This window comes from Bactrocera neohumeralis, chromosome 5 (assembly GCF_024586455.1).
Source record: "Bactrocera neohumeralis isolate Rockhampton chromosome 5, APGP_CSIRO_Bneo_wtdbg2-racon-allhic-juicebox.fasta_v2, whole genome shotgun sequence".
In the NCBI taxonomy this organism is placed as follows: domain Eukaryota; kingdom Metazoa; phylum Arthropoda; class Insecta; order Diptera; family Tephritidae; genus Bactrocera; species Bactrocera neohumeralis.
In genome coordinates, this window is record NC_065922.1 from 66349987 (window position 1) to 66376192 (window position 26206).

General features: G+C 36.7%; 2 protein-coding genes across 7 annotated transcripts in view; both read right to left on the minus strand.

The window, feature by feature from the left end:
* Window positions 1-26206, minus strand: part of LOC126760481 (guanylate kinase) — a 179536-nt gene that overhangs the window by 74953 nt on the left and 78377 nt on the right. The gene's annotated exons all lie outside the window — the stretch shown is intronic.
* LOC126759349 (uncharacterized) lies at window positions 7839-8210 on the minus strand. Its single transcript, XM_050474083.1, has one exon. The coding sequence runs from the start codon at window positions 8208-8210 to the stop codon at window positions 7839-7841; it is 372 nt and encodes a 123-aa protein (XP_050330040.1).

Genomic DNA, 26206 nt, shown 5'->3' on the forward strand with positions numbered 1-26206 from the left:
CATAATTTTAGCACAAATATCGTTTTAGAATTTTTTGTCAACATCTCTACTTGGTTCCAAAACTTAAAAAAATCGATAAGTTTGTAAATTATTCTTCACTTAGCTCTAAGGCATTTAAGTAGAACAAATCGATACCTTAAAATGTATTTAAAATTAAAAAAAAAAAACAAATTCGTTAAATTTTTTGTTTTTATGTATTGAAAAAAAAAACAATTTCTAATACATTGTTTTGTGTTTTGTCGATAACTTTTATTATATTATTTTTTTTACAGCATATAAAAATATCTGCATAAATTCGTAAAATTTAATTTTGTAATTTGATTTATCGATTTTTATGGACTCATTTTTATTTTTTAAATCGTGATTTTGTTATCGATAACTTTAATTATAACCCAACGATTACTCTCCTCCCGCCCAACCGACGCGAGGAGTCTGTTGGAAGACTTAATACCATCGTAATGTTCTAAGGCAAAAAGTACAAAATGTTTTTGTATCGACTCTTATTGTGAGAGTGGATTTGGTAACCAGGGTTCCATAAAACAGAGCCATATTCTAAAATACATAAGTCTGAGCAAAGTAGTAAAAAGTGCTTTAGAAACATACATCTCTAAATTTTTTAGACCAACGTTTAATAAAACTGAGAATACCGTTTGCTTTTAAGACTATGGTATTCATATGTTAACTAAGTAAGATTAAGCTTAGGGGCCATAGTAACTCCCAAATCAACAAAGTTAAAAGCTATAGTAAATATAGCAAAAAGCCTTTTTTATACTTGTATAAGGAGAGGAGAGTCCAGGTCTGCGAGATACATTTACTGGTTTCACATTCTTTGAGATTCAATGGCAAATCATTTCTATCACACCAAACTACCAAATTGTTTAAGTCTATTTGCAACAGACACCTTTCATCAATTAAAGTATATGATTTAAAAAGCTTTAAGCCGTCGGCATATAATAAAATATTTGTGTATTCTATGACAGAAGAGATATCGTTAATAGATAAGAAGAACATAATCATAATAAGAGGTTTACCCTGTGGAACACCTGAAGAGACATTAATTGAATCTGAAAGTGTATCCTCAAATATCACTCATTGTGTTCTAAATATGAAAAAGATAAGAATATAACCATTAAAGAAATCTTCGGCGAAAGCGCAGAAGATCAAGTTTATGTACGAGAGTCAAGAGATTTACTTTCTTAAAAGCTTTGCTAAAGTCAATGGATATAACATTCGAATGCATAAAACACAATGAAAAATGATTTACAAATTCAAGTAAATTTGTTAGAGTAGATTTTCCTTTACGAAATCCATGCTGAGAAGAAGAAATTAACGTGGACATCGAAAAAGTTATATGGTCTACAATGTTAGCTTCAAAAACTGTACTATAACTGATAGTTTTGCAATACCCCTTTAGTTTTCAGTGTATAATCTAAACTCACTTTTATGCAAAGAGATTATAAATGACTGTTTCCATATCGAAGAAAATATAACTTCTTTAAGAGAGGAATTAAAAATCCTTATCAAAACGTAACCGTCAATATTGAATTGTCAAAACAAAATTTCCTGGACGAGTTGTGCCGCTAAATTCAAAATTACCAGAACAGGAATCAAAGCGGAAATAAAGAGAACAACTCTTATGCTAAAATTCTGTATATATTTCCAAAAGTTATATTTGTTATATATACAATTAATTGCGACGATTTATCCACGACGGACCCGTCTATTTCTATTGGCTCTATTGCCAGTGGCACTTCTTTGTGCACGTCGCCTACTCCTGCGTAGCCTTCTGCGCATAGCGCGACGTTGCTTTCTGAGCCGTTGCCTTGCGACACGCCTTTGTCGCCTTAATCTTCTCCGCAAATTTCTTATTCTCCTCCGATAGGCGGCAGCACTTGTACTTGAACTTGAATTTGTACTCGTTGATGAGCTTGGACTGACCGTGGTTGTAGTAGTTGTAGTGGTGTTGCTTGAAGTATCGGTCGAATTACTGCTGGTGTCGGTAGAGTTGGTGTCGGCAGCAAGAATTTGTTGCCACAACAAACACGCTACCAGCGCGATTAGGAACTTCGGTGTCAAATTCATTTCTTCAACTGTAACTTTCACACTAATTTGCTGCCTTTATATAGTGAATGCTATCCGAAAAAAAAACATGAATTTATAAAAAGAATACTTTGTTTTGACAACAATACTTATTACGCAAATACTTGTTCTAACGCGAGCTTAAAGTTGAAATTAACAAATGTTATATGGTATTTTGTTTTCTTAATTTTCTGTCACGAGCGTCAAATAAACTTTCAGGTGTTCTGTCTTTAAATATGCATTAAAATTTTTGCTATACAGCTCTGACGTTTACTTACTTTTGTTGAACAACTCGCGAATGTCATCTAACACTTATCACATAGCAACTAGGTGTGGCATAAACGAAACAAACTCTCAAGAGTCTTTAGACATTGTAAACAAATCTTTCCACAATTTTTTTTCTTGTTCTTCTTGACGTCAAAAACCTCAAAGACCTCACATAAAACGCGCTCTAAACACTGCATACTCGGGTTCGCGCCGCCCATATTTAAGTGAAGTCTTTTAACTCATGAACTACTCGACCAATTTCAACCAAATTCGGTAGATAACATTATTCTTACATTTTTGTCTTACAGAGTGAAATTGGGCGAGATTAAACAAGTTTTACATCGTCAGCATATAATAAAACTCTTGACTACTTAACAACAGATGATATGTCATTAATAAATAACAAGAACAGAATTGGACCAAGATGGCTACCTTGAGGAACGCCTGAAGGAGCCTGAAGGAACATTGGTTATGTCAGAAAAAGTATCGTTAAATATGACTCGTTGAATTCTTTACTAAGATAAGAAGCAACCCATTTTAGAAAATTGATTGGAAACCAAGAAGATTAAGTTTATTCAAAAGAACTGAATGCTTTGCTTTATCAAAAGCTTTGCTAAAAGCTGTGTATATAACATCAATATGCTTATTCTCCCTAAAGCCCGTTGATACATACATGTGATCCACATTCAAGCACTTTAGTTACTGTAGATTTCCCTTTTCGAAAACCGTGCTGAGAACAAGAAATTAGTGGAGAAATCCGGAAGCTTGTGTCATCCGTTATAATTGCTACAAAAAGTTTAGGTATTGCTGACAACTTTGCTATTCACTTATAGTTTTCAATAGATGATCTAAATCCACTATTATGTAAAGGAATTATAAACAACTTTTTCCATATAGATGAAAATAAGCCTTGCTTAAGAGATGAATCAAATAGTTTTGTTAAGGGTTGGCATATATATTTGGCACATTTTTTAAGAAAGCATGAGGGAATCATATCTGGGCCATAATTAAATGATTGTTCTAACATATTTTACTGATATAAGACGTCTGCTTCGGAAATGGTGGCTGCATTAATTACAGAAATCGGACATAACTTATGCTGATGCGGAACATTTTTTTGGAGATTTTGGAGAGTAATTGAACCTAAAGAATTTAGCAAACATATTAGAAATTGTGTGATTGTCACTAGATATAGTAGACTTATATTTCATCATCGCGGACGGAAAATTAGCAAATTGATCTTCCTAACCATAGTCCTCTCCAGTTCGTCGTATTAACAATGGATAGGTTTACCAATGTCGATCGCGTTTTCTTGACAATCGTACATCAGTCTTGGCGATTTGGCCACTATCTCATTGCCAACGAGGATTTTGAGATCTGGCATTCAGTAGAAGTGAAGTCGCTTGTTCCTGGCGACACTCTCCACCACTGCCCTTCTGCCTAAAAAACTTCTGCTCCAATATGCGAAACGAGATTAAGGCCTTGATTGCTGTCCACGTAGATATTTACTTTGCAATTGCCTGCTAGTGCAATTAGAGGCTAGTTTCGCGGCTTTCCCAATGGCAAAATCCTTTACTTGAAATATACCACGGTGATCTGTCAGTTTAAAAAATTGTCTTATGCCTAACTCCGAACAGTTATAGCCGCTTCTATTTTCGAGCCATCGGTATATATGTAAGTATGTTTAATGCGTTCCGCGCAGCTGCCACAGCTTTGCATCAACCATCTCTGCTATATTTACTCTGAGTGTTTTTTCTTAGTTCAAAATCAATTAGCAATTACCCGTCTGAAGCACAACAAAGCGGCGGGCAAATGGATTTCCGGCCGAGCTATTCAAACACGGCGGCGAAGAACTAATAAGAAGCATGCAGCAGTTTCTTTGTAAAATTTGGTCTAATGAAAACATACCCGACGATGGAATTTAAAAGTGCTCTGCCCAATCCACAAAAAGGTGGATCGCGCAATCTGCGCCAACAACAGTGGGATAAGACTCCTCAACATCGCATAAAAGGTTCTATCGAGTGTATTATGTGAAAGATTAAAGCCAACCGTCAACAAACTGATTGGACTTTATTAGTGTGGCTTTATGCCTGGAAAATCAACAACTGACCAGAAATTCGCCATTCGCCAAAACTTGGAAAAGACCCTCTTCGTCGATTCTAAAGCTGCTGAGAAGTTAAGCCCTCTCTCGACGAACAAAGAACAAAATCCATAAGTCACTCACTATGCCCGTCCAACTATATGGTGAAGAAGCATGGACGATGACAACAACTGATGAGTCGCCGTTACTAGTTTTCGAGAAGATTCTGCGGAAGGTTTATGGTCTTTCGCGCATTGGCAACGGTGAATATCGCATTTGATGGAACAATGAGCTGTATGAGTCATACGACGACATTGACATAGTTCAGCGAATTAAGAGACAGCGGCTACACTGGCTAGGTCATGTCGCCCAAATGGATGAAAACGCTCCAGCTTTGGTAGTATTCGACGTAGTACCCGCTGGGGAAGTGGAGCAAGACGAACCCCTTCACTCCGTTGGAAAGACCAGGTATAGAAGGACCTGGCTTCGCTTGGAATCTCAAATTGGAAAAAGAAATTTATACATATATAGGCATATTTCTACAGTAAGACTATAATAAATACGAGTGTACACATTAAGTGGCACGTGACTGCTGGCAAAAGCTTTTCTATTGCACCTTTTACATTATTACTAGGCAAATGTTGTAGCTAGGTCAAGGCTGGCAGGCAACTAAAAAAATGTTCAACAACAACAATAAGTGAAACGAAGACACAACATATTTGACAAACTGTTGACATTTGCTGACATCACATTGACATCGGCTGGCATGTGGACACAGTAAGTGCATCGGCTTGACATACGCGAACACACACAACTTGGTTGAATGCTAGACAGTTGGCGTTGTTAAAGGCAGGGCCACGACCAAAGCGTCAGCGAAGAGTCAAAAAAGTAACTAAAAATAATAATAATAAAAGCAACAATTATTGCGATGGGTACCCAAAACAGCTACCGTTTCTTGCTAAATATTCGTCAACTTTAACAAACGGGAAAGTCTGGCAAGTAATGAAATTGATTACAATATATGTAGAGCATGCCACCATAAGAGCTCTATGGCATACATAAATGGTTTTTTGTTGCTTGGTGGAACGCTCGGAAGACTTAAAAAACGACAGCTGACCAGCTTTATAAATAAATAATAAATTTTTATTAAAATAAATCATGATGTTGAAAAAAACACTACAATTTTTAGACTACTACTATGAGCAGAAAATAGTAAGACTTTGTTCATAATTTTAAAATCCGTCCCCTTCAAAGTAATACCACTTGGCTGCAATACACCTGCGCCAACGTTTTTTCCAATACTCAAAACAGTTGTTAAGGGTACCCCCTTCTTCTGGTCTAGGATTTTGAAAAAATCGATTTTTTTTTGCATATTTTGAAAGTTTAGACTTTCAAAAATATGACCTTGGAAGGATTTTTCAAAATTCGACTTATTTTCGGAGATACAGCCGATGGCTGAGGTGTTTGACATGATATCTCAAGTTCTGCTGAAGCGATTCCTTTGAAAATTGGTACATATCTTCCGTATACAATGCTATATCGTTTCTGCCTTGGATTTCCAAAAAATTTTGATTTGAAGTATTTTTAAAAAATTCGAAAAGTCGAAAAAATCGGGTCAAAAAAAAATTTTTTTTCAAGTCGACACCATTTTTTTTTTTTTTTTTTTTTTTTTTTTTTTAACGACATCCTTACTAATGAAGAATCTTCTTGTTTTTTGTGTTTTAGATCTCTACAAGGCTTGAAATCACGTCAACCAGGACGCACCGTTTTTTTTTGAAGCCCCCACTCCACCGGTCCGTATTATCTCGACGAATTTTGGTTTGTTTTTTCTTGCAATTTTTTTTTTATTATTAAAATGTCAATAAAAAACATATAAAAAAATGGATAGTAAAAATGTTTTTCATTTTTTTTTATCTTAGTTTAAAAAATGCCTAAAACTCAAGCGTCTATACCGGAATATCCTCTTAAAGTCAATCTCCAGAATTGCTTTCAATGCGCGTAACGATTCACGTTTTTAATGCCTTCAATTTACTCAAAAGGTTTTCCCCGGAGCGGTTGTTTGAGTTTACTGCATAGCCAGAAGTCACACGGAGCTAAATCAGGCGAATGCGTTGGTTGCGGCACATCACTGATTGAAAATCTGGCGAAAAACTCACAAAGAATGAATGCAGTAAGCGACGGTGCATTATCGTGCTGTCAAAACTAAAAAAAAGTTGTCGGCCCATTATTCCGGGCCTCGCGCAAACGACGCATAACACTCAAACAGTGTTTCTTGTTGACAATTTGGCCGATCGGAAGGAAACCGGAGTATAACACAACTCGATAATCGAAGAAGAAAACTGTTAAGATAACCTTGATTTTTGACGCGTTTTGACGTGGTTTTTTCGATTGCTGCTCAACTTCGCCACGATATTCGGCCGAATGATCGTCTGTTTCAGGGTTGTAAACACAGATCCAAGACTCATCGCCAGTAATAATATGTTTCATGACATCCTGGTAGACAGAAAGCATTGTTTCACAGACGCGACGCTGTTTTTTCGAAAAAATTATGTGATTTTGGCACAAATCGTGCTTTTACTTTCCTTAGACCCAAACGAGCTTTCAAAATGGTTTTCACTGTTCCTTCCGATATTCCAACGATGCCAGCAAGATCTCTGACTGTTAATTGTCTCAAGTATCAATTCCTATATTTGATTATCAGTTGATGTTTATGGTCGTCCTGGAGGTGGTTCGTCGTCAAAGCGTTCTCGAACCTCTTTGAATAATTTTAACCAAGGAACCAGCAAGGAATCATCACTGAAGGACTTTTCCAACATTCTGAACGTTTCGTCACCAGAAATTTGATTCCACAAACAAAATTTAATGGAACTGCTCTGTTGAATTAATACACTCATCGTAAAAATCGCCAAATGCACTTTATGTGCTTCGAAAAGATAAGCGTATACTAAAGACTAATGATTATTTTGATATGACATTTAGCTTAGAAGTCACTGACAGTCATGCCAACCGAGAAAAGAATATATTTCGACGAACGTATTTTCGCGCGAAATTGAAATTAAAAAGTCTTACTATTTTGTGCCCACAGTAGTATATTGGAAATATTGAAATAGCATTCATTCTTTCATTAGAGAATGCTCGCTGAAAAGAATTTTAGCGGCAATGAAAAAGTAATCGCCACGACTGGCTTGAAAAAAACAAGTTCTCTAACCGAGTTGAGTCGATGAAATTCAAAGAAGCCGATTCACTTCGAAAATATACAATATCACCTTGACAAGCATCAAAGCGGAAATTATAAGCCTATTTATTTCTTATAAAAAAAGTTTATATTTTTCAAAAAAAAATTTTACTGTTACATATTTATTTAAAGTTCTAGCAATATACCATAGTTTTGCCAAAAATTAGATTGAACGGTTTATCCACGACGTCTGTTGGACCGTCTATTGGACCGTCTATTTCTATTTCTTCTGTTGGCACGCCTATTGCTACTACCACTGCTTTCCGAACGTCTATTCCTGCGCTGTATCTGTCGTTCTCTTTTGCGCAAAGCTCGTCGCGCCTTTGTGAGACGTTTCTTTTCGAGACGCTTTTGGCGCCTTAATCTTTTCCGCAATTTTTTTATTGTTGCTTGATAAGAACTTGTGCTGTTCGTTGACGTAGACGGTGATGTGGAATCAGTACCGGTGGTGGTGTCGGTAGAGTCACTGCTGGTGGAATTAGCAGCAAGAATTTGTTGTAACAACAAGCATGCGACCAGCGCTAAGAACAACTTCGTGGGAAAATTCATTTTTTCAACTGTGACTGTTTCACTAATTTCACCGCCTTTATATAGTGACCACTTTCCGGAAGAGTAATATTTATGAAATAACCGTTATTTTTGACATAACTATCAAGCAAATATTTGTTTCTAATGTCAATTTTATGTTTTAAATTAAACAAAAGCTACAACATTTGGTCTGCTGTTATTCTATTCTTCTATCCACTATCGACTGCTTACACAATTCGATAAACAAGTTGTTATATAACATCAACATTTTTTTAGTTGTACTGTATGTATGTATATCTCATTCTTGTCTCGTGATGAGAGTTTTATAGTAGTTGTAATGAAAGCAACAACATAAGCGAAGCGTTATATCAGACTTCCATATTAAATTTAAACTAATATCTTCGCTATTTTCGTTCATGACGTCACACAGATGTTTAATGTGTACCTAAGATTCTTGCGGCACGTGTCAAATGCGCGACAAACAAAGCAACGGTACGTGACTGTCACAATCTGCACTTCTATCACATTTTGTAACTAGTACGAAATATGCTCAGATATCATCCTCGTAAGTTAGTCGAAGAGCCGCAGGATATCTGTATATACTTTATAAGGGAATAGTCAGTAATGAAGTTATCAAATAGAGCAGCCTTCGAGTTCCTTAGAAGAACGGACCACTTTCTATCATGATAGTGCGGATATTGCTGATGCGTAAGCACAAACCTTAATCCGGCAAAATGCGAGCATATAGAACGTTCTGTTACAACCAAACTTAGCCCTTTCTTACTTGTTTATGAAAATAAATAAATAAATTTAATAAAAAAAAAAAATATTTTTTTGTTTATAATTTTTTATTAATAACTCGATACTTATACTTTGAACAGGGTATACTTTTTTATTTTTTTTATTTTTATTATTATTATTATTTTTTTTTTGTTAGGCCGTAAGGAGGGTTTAAAGATGCCTTCGCACCGTATAGGTATCGTCATCCTACATGAGTGGTATACCCACTAACACACTCCCCCCTTCTATCATGGATTTTTTCCCTACACCGGGACCGCTTTCGCATTACTTCAGGGCAAGGTTTCCAAGATGGACGCATTACAGTTCAATTTCTACACTCCCTGCATCCAGGTATGCCTACGATTTTGTAGCCAGCATTATGCTATTTGGCTCATCTTCTATTGGCAGTCCGCATCCATGTCTCTTTTTCTAGTGCGTAGAACATGTTCTACGTGCCCGGCAATTATTTCCCAGTTTTCGCTGCTAGCTATCATTTTTTCTAAAATATTTTCCGTACTTAGTTCTCCGAGCTTGTTTTCTACAGTTCTTCGTGCTTCTTTCCATAGGTGGCACTTGAAAAAGGTATGGTTTGCATCGTCTAGCGGTTCGTCTCCGTAAATACATTGGCATACTAATGTAAGCACAAATTTTGTAATAACCAAAGGGAAACGTCGGTGACCCTATAACGGAAAGTGCTTTAGACATGTGATTTAAGGTTATGAAGAACCATTTGTATTTCTTATGAAGATAACTTAATGTTTTAAAAATGATTTCGAACAAGTTAACGACCATGTTTTGTAGTAATTGGAGCCGCGTGTCAGCAAGAACGCGCCGAATATTCTCTGCCAATCGTCTCAGGGTTATCTGCGTAGACACACGACTTCACATAACCCCCCCAATAGTCCAGCGGTGTTGAATCGCACGATCTTGGAGGTCACGCCACAGTACCATGACGCGATATAATGCGCTCATTTCTTTAATAAATTGATTGTTTCGATGACTTTATGGCATAAAGCGCAGTCTTGTTGGAACTAGAGGTTGTCGACATCGACATCCTTCAATTCAGGCATGAAAAAGGCATTAAACACGGCGCTATAGCATTACCCATTGCATGTACCATTTTGCTTCATTTAAAAAAAATAGTTCGTGAGACGTTGCTATTTTCTAAATTTCATTTACCATTAAATTCACGCCTAGAGTCCTTAGTACCTTACTTTGAAAGCGCTGAATGCTGGCAATACAGCTTTGACTTGAGCAACCCCATAGTTGGGCTCCCTAGTCCCAAACAGGTTTTAGAACCTGATTATATACTAACAGCCTGTTTGGACTCTATCAGTGAATTTCCTGCCAACTAGGTGGTAAAGTTTAGTAAATTTCATATTAATCTCACCCCTTTTTTTGACATACTCTTTCCAGCGTAGCTTAGCATCTAAGGTGATACCTAGGTACTTATCACTGTTATTGGCTTTTCATACAGAGATAGTAACACTGGCGAATGGTCAAAGCTTAGGTCTGAGCTATCTTTAGCAGCGCTAAAGGAACTGGAAGCAGCATGCGGCACTACTTGGAGTAGGACAAGGCATCATAACAAACGACAGTACTATATATTGGCAGAGATTGGCTTGCCGAGAAAGTTTTGTTATTATCTGTAAATAAGCAAACATACTCGTAGACACCTCGGAAACTGGTTACAAAATCCGTCTGCCAAATTTCAAAAGTAAACAAAAAACGCTTCGCTTGTGCAAAAAGTTGTCGAAACATAATTTCCAAAACTCAATCAATTGAAACTAAAGTCAGCGGCGCTAGTTATGAAAGAGGAACTATTGGCCATAACAAGGAGAATCAAAAACTACAAAGCGACTAGATTAGATTATATACCCGACCTTATTGTGGTAGCAGTTGCTAAACACCTCGATGACCTTCGGAGCAAATGCAACTAGTGCATAAATGGTCTGCGCCAATGGTTCTCCTCAATGAGTTTAGAACTGGCGGAGCAAAAGATTGAAGTCTTGCTCATAAGTACAAGAAAAGTGGAGGAAAGCATATCTCTCACCATCGGGGAGTGCCAGATTCATTCACAGCCACACCTAAAATATTTGGGAGTAATAGTAGACTCAAGGCTCAAATTTAAGGACCACCAAGAATACACTGCAGGTAAAGCGAACAAAATCCCGAATGCCTTATCAAGAATGATGGCCAATAAAGGCTGCGTGCATTCCAGCCAGCGTTTTTTACTCGCAAAGGTAATGAGATCGGTTGTATTATATGCGGCTCCAATATGGATCCAGGCGCTAGGCATCAAAGCATACGCCAGACAAATAAACACAGTGCACAGGCTGTCGGCACTAAGAGTTATCAGTGCTTTCCGAACAATTTTAAGCGATGCTGCTGAAGTAATAGCCAGTATGATGCCCATTGACATCCAGGGTGACGAATACGAGCGAGTGTACAAATTATCAGAGCCAACTACAGGAGCCTAAAGAAGAGAGAGAGTGAAAAGCTTAACTATATGGCAGCAGCGGTGGCAAACCTCACTCACAGGACGGTGGACGTACAGACTCATACCGGATATCCATTCCTGGATCGCTAGACGACATGGGGACCTGGATTTCCACCTAACCCAAATACTAAGTGAACATGGATGCTTTAGAAGCTATTTGTATAGATTCCAGCACGACATTAGTCCGAATTCTTCGTCGTGTTCAGAGTGCTTTGAAGACTCTGAGCATGTTTTCTTTTATTGCCCGCGCTTTATAAGTGCAAAGGAAAAAATATTGCGCACTGACCATCCTGGATTTGAAAAATGCGTTCAACTGAGCAAACATAATCAATAGTCTGGATGAAGTATGCGCTCTTCAATACCTCATAAACATTATACTGAGTTATTAAAAAAGGAAAAGTCTGATTGTTGGCGCTGTTGAAGGCATCAATGATTACTCTATCTGGATTGGAGTGCTCAGTCTTAGGCTTAGTTTTAGGGAATCTTTTTATAAAACGGCATACTAAGAAGACAACAATCAAAAAACGTTAAGCTGATCTCATATGCGGAGGATCATATTATGATAGCAGTGGCCAAACAACTAGTTGACTTGAAGAATAAAACCGAATAGAGCAAAACAAAGTCTTACCCAAAAGCACCAGGTGTCAGTACGCAGCTTCAGTATAGATCCAGATGCTAGACTAAAAAAGTGATTAGATACATCTACAAATACATTACAGGCTGAACAGGTTGAGATCTGCCTTCAAACGTAGCAGTACTGTAATCGAACCCTTACATTTTAGAACACACATTGAAAAAAGGTTGCTTTGGGCGCAGGAAAACATCAACAGTGATTGGAGCAACGTACCTAAGATTTACAGATGAGCCAACTTCTGATTTTCCAACATCTTGAGACGAGTTTGTATAAGAAAAAGACAAACATTGTTACAAAAGGTGTTTGCGGTGCTTCACACAAAACCTGGACGATGTTAAGACGACAAAATTGTTTAAAAAGGGTTTACTAAAGCCAGCTGAAATGGTTTACTGCAACAACAACCATGGTTGGATACTGCAAGAAGACAATGATCCGAAACATAAAATCAGACTCAGTACTCTAAGGAAACAAGAAAGCCACAGTGTTACTTTAGATTGGCCATCACAGTAATGCCAATCCAATAGAGACTGTTTTGGCTTCAATGAAAGCCAAAACATTAAGAAAACACTTAACGCCAACAGTTGATTTCATGCGACTACACCAACATAACTGTAGAACGCTTTCCCTGGAATATGCGGAAAATTTAGCGCCAATTGAAAAGGTAACCGCCAAGACTGGCCTGCTAAAAAAACAAAATACTAGACCCAAATTAAGCCAATCAAATTCAAACCACCCTACCAATGGGTGATGAATGTGTTTCGCGCGCTTTGCTCAACTTATGGTCAACATAATCGGCCTATGAGCGTACTATTCGCAACACCATCACCCATCTTAAGACCTAGCATTCATTATTGTATAATATATGACCGAATAAGATCACGTCCAGTATGTAGTGAAGAAAATATAGCAGCCGTAGCTGAGAGTGTACACGTAGACCTTGGAGAGTCGTTTCGGCGCTGTTCGCAGTAACTCGGACTGACGTATGGAACTTATTTTGGAATTTCGACTTTATGCATTTCACGTTGAGATCATCATCTGAACAGCTTTTGCTAGAACTGAAGCCCTCGATCTTCCCAAGCGATATCGCTTCGCTCTATGGGCTCTTGAAAAGTTTCAAAAAGATCCCAGGTTTTTGAGGCAAATTTTATTCAGCGATGAGACTCTATGGGTATGTAAATAAGAAAAGCTGTCGCATTTGGGACGAAGGGCAACCTAAAGAGATTCAAGAGCTGCCATTTTATACAGAAAAATAACGGTTTGGTGTGGTTTGTGAGCCAGTGGAATCGCCTGTCCATATTTCTTTAAAAGTGATAACGGTGAGAACAATGGCGACCGCTATTGCGCATTATAACCGACTATTTGATGCCTGAAATTGAAGCTCGTGACATCAGCGACATTTGGATCCAACAAGACGGCGCAACTTCCCACACATCGCATCAATCAATGGATTTATTGAGAGAACACTTCAGTAAGCAGATAATTTCATGTTTTGGGCCGGTCGATTGGTCACCAAGATCGCGTGATATCACACCATTAGACTTTTGTTCGGCGAGAATATGTAAAGTCTTAAGTCTATGCGGACAATCCCGCTTCAGTTCAGCCCTTGGAAAAACATTACGCATGTCATTCGCCAGCTACCAGTCGAAATGCTCGAACAAGTCATCGAAAATTGGACTCATCGCATGCACCATCTGAGACGTAGCCGCGGCCAACAGTTGAAAGAGATAATCTTCAAAACATAAATGCCAAGGAATGTTCTTTCGAATGATAATAAACATTTCCCATTAAATTTGAAGTTTGTCCGATTTTTCTTTAATAAAAGTAGGGCACCTCAAAGGATCACCTTTATTTACTGCTTATAAATTCAGAATTACCTCAAAAAAATTCGAATGTGATATTAAAAGCAAACTTTTTATGCTGCAAATGTGTATATTTATCCCAATGTCATACTTGGCATATATGTACTTATATTTAAAAGTCTATCAATATATATATATAGATAGTTTATCCACGGTTGCGTCGTCGATTTCGTCGCCTAAGCTTGCGTAGCTTTCTGCGATTTTTCTTTTGTAACTTTTTGTAACGGCGCTTTGCGGCGGCCTTTTCCTTCCTTAACCTTCTCCTCAATTTTTTTATTCTCGCCTTAAGGGCGGTAGCAGTTGCACTGGAACTTGTATCGCTTGTACTGTTCGATGTGGAAGAAGAGGGGGATGTAGAAGTACTATTGCTTGTAGTATCGGTCGAATTACTGCTGGTGTCGGTAGAGTTATCGGTCGAGTTGGTGTCGGCAGCAAGAATTTGTTGCCACAACAAACACGCTACCAGCGCGATTAGGAACTTCGGTGCCAAATGCATATCTACAACTGTAACTTTTTCACTTATTTCGCCATCTATATATAGTGACTGATTTCCGAAAAAAGTTGATTTATAAAAAGAATTGAATTGACATCTATATTAAGCAAATATTTGTTTCAAATGACAATTGGAAGTCTTTAAAATAGCAAACGCTACAAAATATGGTCTTTTGTTACCTTATTCTACGTTCAAGGTAAATAAATAAAATAATCAGACATACAGTATCAATTAAGAAATAATTATAAATGTGTCATAAAAAAAAAAATTGTTGGTATACAATACCATACATCACCTGACCCATATCTCGCTTTTAAGTTTTGGTGAGAATTTTTGTCATAATTGAAACGAAATTTGACAATTCAATGGCAGTTTGTATACAAACAACGACATAAACGAAGCGAACTGTCAAACTGGCATAGTAATTTTGAACTAATCTTTCCGCTATTTTCATTCCTGACGAAGGTTTCCAGCTAGAAAACCCTCTAGACGTGGATGAAGAAGAGGCCTAGTAGCGGAGGAGAATACCAGCTCAATCTATACCGTCGGATATAAAATCGACTGTGGAGTGGGAACGAATATACATATACTCCGGGGATCTTAATATCTCTCTCTCCATCCGTCTGCAAAACTCAGCTAACATCTTCCAAACGACAGTACCAAGTTTAGAGTAGGCCTGTGGATATTTTCGGAATAACTACGTTATGATACAGAGAGCGGGATTAGAGCCGAAATAAAAGACATTGGCCGCATACAATTCGGGTCAATTCTAGTAACGTAAAACCGGCTGTTGTGAATTAGGAAACTAGAGTGACCCTTCTAACTTCATTCCAGATGCTGTAGCAGAATAAACTTCAACTTATTCAGAGTCTCCGCATTACTCTAACCAACACTTTGCAACTCATCTAACACTGCTATGAGACAACCTCCCTTGACCTATCGTTAGATGGCAGCATGATCAACTAATGCACGACGGCTTTAAGCTCAAAAGCAGATCAACTCCACATCTTCAATTTGGGTACCAGATCATAGCAACATTTTTGGCAAAGAAAACGCAGAGAATTTGGCTACGTTGGGAGTCCTGCTAATCGACTCTGGGTCGAAAATAATTCCAAGCTCGCTAAGAACAATCAAGATGGAGCTCAATACAACACAATTTGAATAAATAATTCAGAATAGCTGGAAATTTACAAGCAAATGCTAGACAGCGAAACAGATATGGCCAAAAATATGAAAAGAAAAGAACTAAGGGCTTATTAAATGGGTCCAGAATAAGTGTATATAGAATTAACTTAATTCTAATTAACGGAACATTGGCCATTTGGAGATCGAGATCATGCGTTAAATATGGGCTTGCTCGATAACAATATTTACCGCAGTTTCGAATTCAAAGGCAGTAAGGAAACGGTTCTACACTGCTTTTGCGAGTGCCAAGCTCTAATGACAACCCCGTTGTAGAACTCTTGGCATCCATCAGCGACCAAACCTTGAATATCTATCTAGAAAAAGCATATCCGAGAGAAGTAGTTTCGTTGAGGTCTATTGGTGCCCTCAAGCAATGAAACGAGTTAGCATTTTATGTATATTAAGAAATAGTGTATCAATATTTCGCATTTAGCGCTGATTGAGCGCGACGGGGCTACACTTTTACCCGAAGAACCATAGAATAATTGCATATACTTTATAAGGTGATAATCGGAGTGAAGTTGAGAAGCGTTCGACTTCGTCCTTTTGAAGAAACAACTACTTGCTGGCATGAGAGTACGGTTATTGATGATGCGTAAGCTCAGAGTAAGAAAAATTAGGTCTTTTATAGAACTGTGTGCACATCAGGCGGATCGCAAGCGCAACCTAGACTGTATGATGCTACATAGTACATTTAATGACAAGTGGCTTACTTCAAAATCGTGAAGGGTTACTGGCTACAAAATAAGTACTCCAACCACTAGTTGTAAAATGCTTTTTATTTTTCGAACCGCTAAGTGCTATATTTAAAAACTCCCTCGCGTCGGTTGGGCGGGAGGAGGGTATTCGTTGGGTATTATTATAAATGCTCAGTGTATGTGTAAAAACTGCCATGACTCTCTAAGTTAAATTGCTAGTATTGGAAGGGTTAATGCTAAAGCAGGCAACTACAAATTGCTCTAATTTTTTTTTTTTTCAAAATTCATTTGACGCATTTGCTAAATTTTGTATTTGTACAGCACCATTAATGTACACACTTACTTATTCAACGCGATGTGTGTTAATATTTACTTTATTTTGCAAGCATATTTTTTATTGTTTACACAAAATAATTCTGTGAGACCAGTGTGTTGGCAATTTAATAAAAATGTACTTGGTATTTATTTTAATAGAGGCGCCATTGAAGGTTTTTGGGTTAACAAATTTGTTAGGAAATACCAGTAAAGTCTCAACTGTACCGTTAAACGAGTGTGTTTCACTCTAGCTATTTTGCGTTGTCATCTTGCGTTCTAGCACTAGACCTATAGACAACGCGTGCGTTTGGCTGGCGTTGGTCGACGAACAGCTCCTATGTGACTGCGAGATGCTTCAGGTCTAGCGTAGCACTAAGATCTACTGAATTGCTTGCTCTTAGAAAAGTTTATATTGTCGCAACCGTATGTTTAATAAGTTGCTCAGCCCAAAAATGCAGTCGAACGCATATTGTCTATGTTGTATGGTAGAAGGTAAGAGCACTCCAGGCAGTTTTTCTTCCTTTGGCCAGCGTTTACAAACCTGAGGTTGAAACATTTCGGCAGTCATAACTTCGGCGAACCAGGAGACATAGTCGAAACTGACTGCAACACAATTGTGTTCGGCTCAATGCGCTTTGTCGATTTATGAACAATTTTATTGAAATTCAAGGTACCACAATGGACCGCCGTTATAAACTGTTCAAGTGAGATCACTATTAGGATCGTACATTTAACTCATCCAAGCTGCTTAAACACACATTTTCAGTAAATTTTTGGAATAAATAACAAATGCTTCAAATCTATAATTATAATACTCGGATATTTTTGCGAATACCAGTTCACATTTTCTAAACCACACTGTTCACAGTTTTGTATAGAAACCTAGCTAGTTGGATCTAATTTAAATTAGTAGATTTAACATCACAGGAAGCCATCGCTCACATATTTTTGTTCAGCACTGTGCCCAAAAAATAAGATGACATTGTATTTATTTTGAAAATTCTTTATTTATTCTTCCAAATCATTTTCATCCCCTTCAAAGTAATTCCCTCCCGATGCAATGCACTTATGCCAACGGATTTTCCAATCTTCGAAAGACTGGTTGTAGTCACTTTCCGGGATGGTCTTCAGTTCCGTCTTCGCTGCGGCTTGAATCTCCTCTACCGTATAAAAACGGTGTCCCCGGAGCGGTCTTTTGAGTTTGGTAAACAGCCAGAAGTCGCACGACGCCAGATCAGGTGAATACGGTGGTTGCGGAACGATATGGGTTGAGTTTTTGGCGAAATGATCACGAATTACGAGGGCAGTATGGGATGGTGCATTATCGTGGTGTAAAAACCAAGAATTGTCTTTACACAATTCCGGCCTTTTTAGGCGGATAGCGTTACGCAAATGACGCATAACGTTAAAATAAAATTCCTTGTTGACTGTTTGACCGGTTGGAAGGAATTCATAATGCACAACACCACAATAATCGAAGAAAACAGTCAACATAACCTTGATTTTTGGGCGAGTTTGGCGCGATTTTTTGGTCTCGGCTCTCGTTTGGCACGATATTCGCTCGATTGATCGGTTGTTTCGGAGTCGTAAGCATAGATCCAAGTCTCACCGCCAGTTATAATGCGTTTCATGCCACCCTGGTAGTCGCAAAGCATCGTTTCACACACTTCAACGCAACGCCTTTTTTTCCAAAAAATTCAATGTTTTCGGTACCAGTCGAGATTTGACGCGCTTGAGACCCAAAACATCCTTCAAAATGGTATTGGCTGAGCCTTTCGATATGCCAACTTCATCCGCAAGGTCTCTAATTGTAAATCGACGGTTTTTCAATACCAAATCTTTGATTTGTTGAACGTGAGCTTCGTCGGTTGAGGTTGATGGTCGCCCTGGACGCTCTTCGTCTTCGACACGCTCACGGCCGGCTTGGAACTCACTATACCACTTGTAAACATTTTTTTTAGACATAGCCTCATCACCAAAGGCTTTATGCACCATCCTCAACGTATCCGCAGCAGAAAATTGATTCCGTAAACTTTGCTCAACAAATTTCGACATCGCAAAAAACGAAAAACTCACTTTTAGCAGCTCACAAAACGACACGTATGTATCTCAAACACTAATGAATGTTTTGACATGAAATTTGACATAAATGTGACTGACAGTACTACCAACCTAAAAACAAAAACAATTCTCCAAAACCTCTACGCGCACAGTTTAAATTCAAATGTCTTATTTTTCAGGCCAGTATATAGGTTAAAACTTCGTACTTTGAACCAAAGCACATTCATTTATATTGATGAAATAGAGTTGAGATCGAAGACTATACACCTTTTATAACGTTCTTATAACATTCGTAGTCTTCAGTCTTGGCGAAATCTTTCCCGCGCGCATTCTCTTGAGAACTGAAAACAGAAAAAATCATCCGTGGGCCAGATACCTAGAATACGTTGGCTGCGTAGGCAATTCGAATCACTATTTTACAAACTTTGTTTTCATTTTCATTAATAAGTGACGCAATACCTTGCCTTGATTGTGCGCTCGTGCGTCACCCACTTTGTGCAGCGCTTTCGCAATCGCTTTATGCGCTTGGGACCCCAAATCTGTCTACATAAATTTCATTTTATAGGCACTCAATATCATTTCGGTGATTTTTAGACCCTGAAAAAGTTATATAAAGTTCGCCCCCGCCAGCATACACTATAGGATACAGCTGCCATACAAACATACTGATCATACTCTTTTGGGCGTCTAACGGCATCGCCAACAGTTCCTCTTTAGAATTACTTATGCCGTACTGATGAAAAGTACATAAAAATACTTTTTAGCAATGTTAAATTGCAAAAAATAGTCAACTTTTCAAACATTTAAAATGGATCAAGGAACTCCACATCTGTAACAATTTAAGAAAGCTCACAGTTGACAATTTCCTTTTAGAGGGTTACCCCTTTTTTACAATTTTATTAGTTTAATTTCATGGAATAAATACAATATTGCAATAAGGGGATGAGAGCTGAAAGACTGAAAGCGGTTGACAGTGGCCAATACTTTTATAGGGTTGCCATCTGTTGAGAATTTTAATTAATGTTAATTTTATATGTTGAATATAGCATTGCATTAAAGGGATGGAGCTAAAATAGTGGAAGAGGCTGACCAATATTTTTATAGGGTTGCCATCTGTTGAATGTTTTAACTAAATTTAATTTCATATAAGTATGTAGTATAATATAGCAATATGGGGATGGAGCTAAAAGAATGCAAGAGGCTGTCAGTGTAGAATATTTTTACAGGGTTGCCACCTGTTGAAAGTTTTAATTAAATTTAATTTCATAGGTTTAATATAGCATTGCAAAAAGGGGATGGAGTCTAAAGAGCGTAAGAGGCTGATAGTGGACAATATTGTTATATTGTTGCCACCTGTTGATAAATTTAATTAATTTTAATTCCATAGAATAAATATAATAATGCAATAAGGAGATGGAGCTAAAAGAGTGTAAAAGGCTGACTGTGGCCATAATTTTAATGGGGTTGCCACCTGTTTAAAATTTTTAATTGAATTTAATTGAATACCGCATTGTATGGATTCAGCTACAGATATCTTAGAAGCTTAAAGTTAAGCATTTTTTTTAGAGTTGCCACCTGACTAATAGTTTGAACTCAATTAAATCGATAAGTATAAATTAAGGTTTTACAAATATAAACAACAAACCTAAATGGTTTTAAGAAAATTTTTGTATCATTTTTGACAAAGGTTGCCAACTGATTGCAAGAATAAATAATACTAAATCGATATACGAAAATTTTAAAGAAGCTCTACAACTATCACAGTTTAAAATACATTTTTCAATATATAAGAAAAATGTTTGACGAGCATTGCCACCTTTAAAAATGTGTTAAATCGATTATTAAAAAATTTTGTAGTTAAAGTGCATTAAACTAAACGATTTAGAAAATATTTTCTTGCAGTTATTTTTTTAAATATATTTTTAGCGGGTTGCCACCTTATAAATAGTTTCAATGCAATTATGTAAATAGATAAGAATATATTAGACATGTCATTTCAAATTTGGGTAAAAAACTTAAATAGTTTTAAGACAACTTTTTGAAAATTTCCTGACAGAGGTTGCCAACTGTTTGAAAAATTAAATAAAAATAAACCGATATATGAAAATTCCAAAGAGGTTCAACAAAGCCCACAATTTCATTTTTGCATAGAAAGAATATTTTTTTACGAGTGTTGCCATCCTATTAAAACAAATAATTAATTCATCAACTGAAGTAAAGGTATAAAAATAAACGATTTAAGTAAGATTTTTCTTGTAGTTATGTATTTCAAAAGATATTTAAAATAATATAATATTGTTAACGAGCGTTGCCACCCTATAAAAAATTAATAAATAAATTTTATTAAGTGAAGTACGGGCACTAAACAAAACGATTTAAATAAGATTTATCTTGCAGTTATTTAAAAAAAAAGTTGCCACCTGTTGGTAAATTTAATCCAAACCTATTAATGAATTCAATGTTGCAAACGCGATCACTATTATGGTATTATTAAATAAAGGTTTTAAGTTTTGAATCTCTCAGCTTATGTAATCGAAAGTGGAATGAACTCTGCGAAAGTGAGCTTTTGCTGTGATTCATAGTAAAATCATTCAAACTTATTTATTTATGCAAAAAGGTGTGTCCAACCAATGCGATTTCTAACTGCGCTTTTGTTATATTCGAATAAAGAAACACTAATTTAATTCACTTAAAATTTGCATTATTTATGCTGAGAAATATTTAATTTTTGCAAATATATTTTTAAATGTTTTTACGTTTTCATGGTGAATTTTAAAGTTTTCTCTTTCGCCAATTAATTACACGGCTACAATGCAATTTAATATAAATTTAATAAAAGAAAGTGAAACATTATAATTTTTTTTAATTTACAGGGTCCAGCACTCGAAGTGTAACAAATTAAAAAAGCCATAACTTCAGTTTGGAAAATTATTTTTATTTATTTTAAAGTACGAAATTTGTGAAAATAATGATAAATTCAGGACCAATTCACTTTTGCTCGATGTGACCACCTTTTGCCTTAACTATTGCCTTGAGACGGTCAAATAACGAATCGCAAGCTGCCCGAATGTGACTTGCCGGTATTTTCTCCCACTCACGGACAATGACTTTCTTCAGCATCTCGAGAGAGAATAATTCATTGGATTCGCAGCTGGGGAATTCGAGAGCCATTGTGTGATGGTAATGAAGTTCGGAACGTTGTTTTTCAGCCATTCTTGGTTCACTCGCGCTTTGTGAGACGGTGCTGAGTCTTGTTGAAACGTCCATGGTTTGCGACCGAAATGTTTGTTTGCCCACGGCTTCAAAGCAGCCTCCAGAACACTTTTCCGATAATATGTCGCATTTACTTTGACGCCAGGCTCGATGAAAACAATTGAAGAGCGCCCATCTGTGGTGACAGCGCACAGTGGTTCCATTTGTGGAGGATAGCGACAAAAATAGTTAGAATAGAGATACTGACCTGCAATATACACGGAACGTTGTTTTTCACGCTTTTCATATTCTACATATATAATTCTAACGTTAAAATACCTGAGCATGTGATAAATTTTGTTCCCGGATTTATTATTAATAAATAGAAAGGACGGATGTGCCATTTAATTTTATAAAATTAAACAATTTATTTTTTACAGTTCAAAAAAATTTTATTAATTTGGAAGAAAGATAAACGTTGTCAACCTCAATAAAAATTCCTTTACGGTTTCCAACAATTTTATTGTAGATTTTAAAATTTCTCTTTTCTTTTTGCATGGCGATTTTCGTTGACCTGTAATAAATGGATCTATTTGACAATAACATATTTAGTAAATCCGTATTTGTTGCAATTCAGTTTTCCTCGTATGTTGAAGCCTATACCTCTTAATATCCTTGTTTTTGGCTTCCGCAGCTTCCTCTGATGTTCTCAATGGATATTATTGCACTCTTTGACTTCGGAACCATGCACTAGGATCTTGTGAACTGAAGGTGGAAGAAAACCAAGGGTACTGAACAATTTTGTACTCAGTATATTGTGGAGCATCCACAACTGCATAAATTAAACAAAAATATCCGTTTAGACAGTTTCTTTGAACAATTTTATTTAAGTAACTAAATTTAGATGTCCAAAAAAACTATAAATTAATATGTAAGGCGATAACACACAAAATTGCGGGTCGGTGCTGGCGATCAAGTTGACGCGGATCGTGGGTGACTTGGGTAATCGTGGTAGAGTAGCGAGATGTACATACATACGTATGAAAGCGAATGCCTATCAGCGATGAGTGATCCACGAATTGTGTCCGCTTTTCCTTTTGCCCATCCTTTTGTGTTGAGTGGGTTGAATGATGTAGAAGTGTGGTGAGTTGCGTTGAGTGGTAATGTATTAGTTTCATCAGAGTATGTTGTATTGAGCAGTGCTTTATTAGTGGGTGCCAGTTTTTTCCGGGTAAAGTGGGTGGATGCTTAACTCAAAATACTTTCTACAAGCCCTTTAAAACACAGAGAAATGCAGTTGGGCGACCACGTTTATTCGCTTTTGCTTCTTCTTTTTCAGATGGCAAAGATAGAGTTTCGAGTCTTAAGGTAACAATCCCTTTGTAAGAGATCCAATCCGAGTAGCTTCTTATAATCTGACTTTACGCGATGGTTTTGTCACCCCAATGCGTCTGCATAAATATTTTACACATTTCATTTCATTTTTGGAGCAAAAATATAGGAGCGAGAAAATATGCGTTGATGAGACGTTCCTACGATAAGAAATTTAAAAAATAAAAATCTCAGAGAGAGAGAGAGTGAGACAACAACAACTAATTCTACATTTGTTTATTGACATTACTTGATGCTATAACACGCACATTTTTCTAAAAATAGGTTAGTTTAATGAACTTTATTTCGGCACCTGAACTTAATATTATTTTAAACTATATCTTGTATCAACATTTACACACTAATCCGACTGCATTCGGTTTTACTAAATCTCCAAATACATTTAACAAAGAACAACAAAACTGAATCAAAAAGTTCATTAAAATTTGTTATTCTAAAAACACCAATTTAAAAAATTTTTATTCTGAAAAATAATAGATTGTCATTACTTTAATTTCCATTTTCAGTATTTTTATCTTTTTTAAATTAAACTTTTGCAGTTGAATTACACTTGCTTTCGCTTTATTTTTGTCAACTATTTACTTCTGTACAAGGCGTACATACATATGTTGCTTTCACTCAAGAAGTTCCGTTAGAAATAATCAAAACAAACTCAAAATACATAAATTTGATGGCATATGCAACTATTTATTAGCTACAAGCCCAATATATAAACATAGACTTTTTTATATTTGTCATATGGGAGGAACCACCGTGCAGCGGCTCAAATCATTATTTGTGGCGGGTGCTGCCTCCTGATGGCCAACCGATGACTTAGATTCTGGTATGAACGGTCGGTCAAGTAAACCCTATCGTTTTGAGAGTTTACGAATTGCTCAATTGGAAAAATTGTTTCGTCAGAAAACACAATGTTCGGAATTTGACCGCTTTCGGCCAAGCGAAGCAACTGCTTCGCTGTCTCAAGTCTTACTTGTTGCTGCTTCGGTGTGAGATCATGGGCCGTGTGGAACTTGTAAGGCTTGACCTTGAGCTAATTTTTTAATATGCGTCGGATGCTGAATGTATCTCTATATCATCGACTTCTTTACCTAACTCAAGCTGTAGTTCATTCCACCAAATCGCAAATTAGATTGTTTGCCGATCTTTCAGAAAGGTATTTAGCTTCATGCAGCAAGAAAAAGTGTAAACCTCGAAAGCTAACAATTCGCTTGCAAACACAGGTCAATTATTCCTCAACTACTATATTTGCCATTAATACAAAGTTTAGTGTGAATGAAATACAAGTAAGTGAGTTCCACATGGGATTTAATGAAGTTATTATAGAAAATACGAAAAAACAGGAGATACTTTAAGTTCTATGGAACAGGTTGTTGTTCCATATAGTTCATGCCTTGGTAAACCGACAAAAATATCAGAGAGAATCAAAGTGAAATATTCGTTGACTGAAATTACCCATCGAGCAATAACTTCTAGAACTTGTTTTGCTGCTGAAACTGCGATAGAAATAGACAGAGCGAAGTAATCTTAGTCCCAAATAATAGCAGTTAACATCACATCGAATAATAAATTCTGGACCGAGTTCTAAAAATAACTTCTAGAACTAGCACGGACTGCTGAAGAAATTCCTCTCGAAAAAAGTGCCAATAAATTAAAATATATTAGTTTGTAGTCGGAGAAAACCTAAAAACATACCAACAAAAACCTTTTTTTAACAAAACTTGCAATTTGAGGTTACAACCGGAAAACCACATGATGAAAAAAACTAAGTAGATACATTGACTTCACCGTGCCACTTTACTTCAGGATTATTTGTTATGATTCTTGAAAAATAAGTAAAAAAAACATTAATTTTTATAGTACATCTAGAGATATACTCGCAGCTTTTGAATGTAGTAGCTTCATTAGTAAGTCAGTGGAATATAAAGGTCTCCACAATATAGCCTGCGCTTTGTAAAAGTTTAGAGCAGTGTAACACATTGGGTCGACAGCAGAACTGGCGGAAGAAAATTTGACTCTATATTTGTATATCTCTTTATAACAAAGATATCAGTTTGTTCCAAGCTTTGCACAAAATCGTCTTATACCTTCCATGCACAGGAAATGTTAACGAATCAAAAGTCTATACTGCAGTAGCTAACTGTATAATAGAGGTTTCCACAATATGGTCTATTGACTCAAACATTCGAAAGTAAGGGTCGTGAAATTATTGATCGTCTGCTTTCGAAATGTAGCGCTATTCTGCCTTTAAACTAAGCTTTTGTGCTATTTGAAGTGGTTTTTGCTGGCTCGTCGAATGTAATATCAGAATGAAACTCTTCTTTTACTCCAGTTTTTCTTTTAAAGAAATCTCTTTGCGTTGCTTACTACAGATTTCTACAAAAGACTTTAGATTAAAGCGTCTTTAAGGGTATAAAACTTAAACTTCGTACCAAAGCATGTTTCAAAACAAAGCGGCCTTCCAACGCGTTATAAGAATACCAATTGAATATTAATATTTTCCGCCTCTTCTGTCTACAATGTCAATTGCAAATCGCAGATTTTTACGAACCGAATTAGTTACGCTAATAATTATACCAATATAAAACCGATTAGGTGCACATTTTAATTTCTCTGCTTGTAGCCTCACTCCCTATAATTCTTCGGTCCAAAACGTTAAATACTTTCTTGCTACTTTCCTACTGTTTCGGCTGATTACGGTATCATTAGCATTTTTTATTTGGTGAAACTGCGGAATTATGGCTTACGGCACCGTTGCCGCTGACAGACGCGCTACATGCTAAGACTACAAGAACAACAGTGAAAGCAAAAATAAAACGGATAACAAACATACAAGTACACAGCTAACCTAAACATATTCGCAATTTCACCATAAAAATAAAAAAAAGTAAACTATGAAATTCCAAATAGC

What these genes read in the sequence shown, in the direction of transcription:
- LOC126759349 (XM_050474083.1), bottom strand. Translation starts at nt 8,210, where the DNA reads ATGAATTTTCCCACGAAGTTGTTCTTAGCGCTGGTCGCATGCTTGTTG.